The following is a 1,165-nucleotide window of genomic DNA, read 5'->3' on the forward strand; positions in this document are numbered from 1 at the left end:
CCCGGTGGGGCCTTTCTCCCTCGGGTAGTAGCGCAGGGGATGGAGCCACAGGTCCTCGACGATGATCTGGTAGGGGAAAGGGGCCCGGTCGGGACAGGCCAGGCCAGGCCCACACCCCTCCCCCCGAGCAGCCGAACAACATCGCCACTGCTGAGGAGGCCCAGAGGCACCCCACCTTAGCACTCCTGCCAGATCCTACACAGATGTGGTTAGAGAACCAGCTGAAGAACACTTGCATTGCTGAGGAGTCCCAGTGGCGCCCCATCTTAGCAATCCTGCTAGATTCTACACAGCTGCGGTCAGAGAACCAGTTGAAGAAGTTAAGGCTGCTGTCGTTGTGCCTGCGGCTATACACCTCCTTTTCAAAATCACGGTGCCACTGAATTGGAGCGACATAAGATGCCTTATATCCTGTGGGAAAAGGAGCGTGGGACAAGGGCCTAAATCACGTTTCAAGTTCACCTCCCCCCATCTGCCCTCCCCCACGATCCAGGGAGCTGTCTCTTACTAGTGACGTCAATGAGATACTCCTTAAAAACCACCTCATTCTGGAAATAGGGGTTCTTCCGGAAAAACAACATGATCCTGCGGTAACCACTGGGCTCTGTGAGCTCCTCCACCTGCCAGGGACAAAGTAGAGTCGGAGGGTGAAATCTCTCTCCAGCAGACCTGCTCTTTCCCGCTTTCCGGGATAAATCATTTCCCCTCTCCTCCCCAGCCTGACCTGCAAGTCGGTCATGTAGTTAAGCATGTCTCTATCTTGGCTGCTAAGCATGGCCGACATCCGGGGGTGGTTCACAAACTGCTTTACGTCAAGGAGCCTCTAGATGCCGGAGGTGAAAGGGCTGGGAGAACAGAGCGAGCCTGGAGAGCGGCCTGGGAGTGTCTGATCTCAAGGCCCCACTAGCATCTAGTCCTACTCCTTCAATACAGACTGCATGAAGGCACAATGAGCCCGTCGGGGTGTGCATATCTGTGCACTAAAACAATGCTCTGGATGATGGTGCTTCTGTATTCCAGATAAGGCTTCCGCAACCGAAATGTTACGGTCTGGAGATCAAGGACTTGTCGGCTGCACTCGCAATTCAAATCCGTCAGCTTTAACTGCAAGGCGTTCAGCGCCCGCAGCGCCTCCAGCACGGCGCTCCTCGGGGACGGCCCTGGC

General features: G+C 55.7%; 1 protein-coding gene across 1 annotated transcript; it reads right to left on the reverse strand.

Moving 5' to 3' along the window:
- Positions 1-11: 11 nt before the first annotated feature.
- Positions 12-823, reverse strand: LOC112399105 (testis-specific Y-encoded protein 3-like; the record flags this gene model as incomplete). Its single annotated transcript, XM_024744085.1, has 4 exons — positions 12-70; positions 270-411; positions 509-620; positions 725-823. Coding segments are annotated over 4 exons (412 nt in total), but the record flags the coding sequence as incomplete, so codon positions are not given.
- Between the last annotated feature and the right edge of the window lie 342 nt (positions 824-1,165).

Source organism: Neophocaena asiaeorientalis, unplaced genomic scaffold (assembly GCF_003031525.2).
Source record: "Neophocaena asiaeorientalis asiaeorientalis breed wild unplaced genomic scaffold, Neophocaena_asiaeorientalis_V1.1 scaffold1172, whole genome shotgun sequence".
Lineage (NCBI taxonomy): Eukaryota > Metazoa > Chordata > Mammalia > Artiodactyla > Phocoenidae > Neophocaena > Neophocaena asiaeorientalis.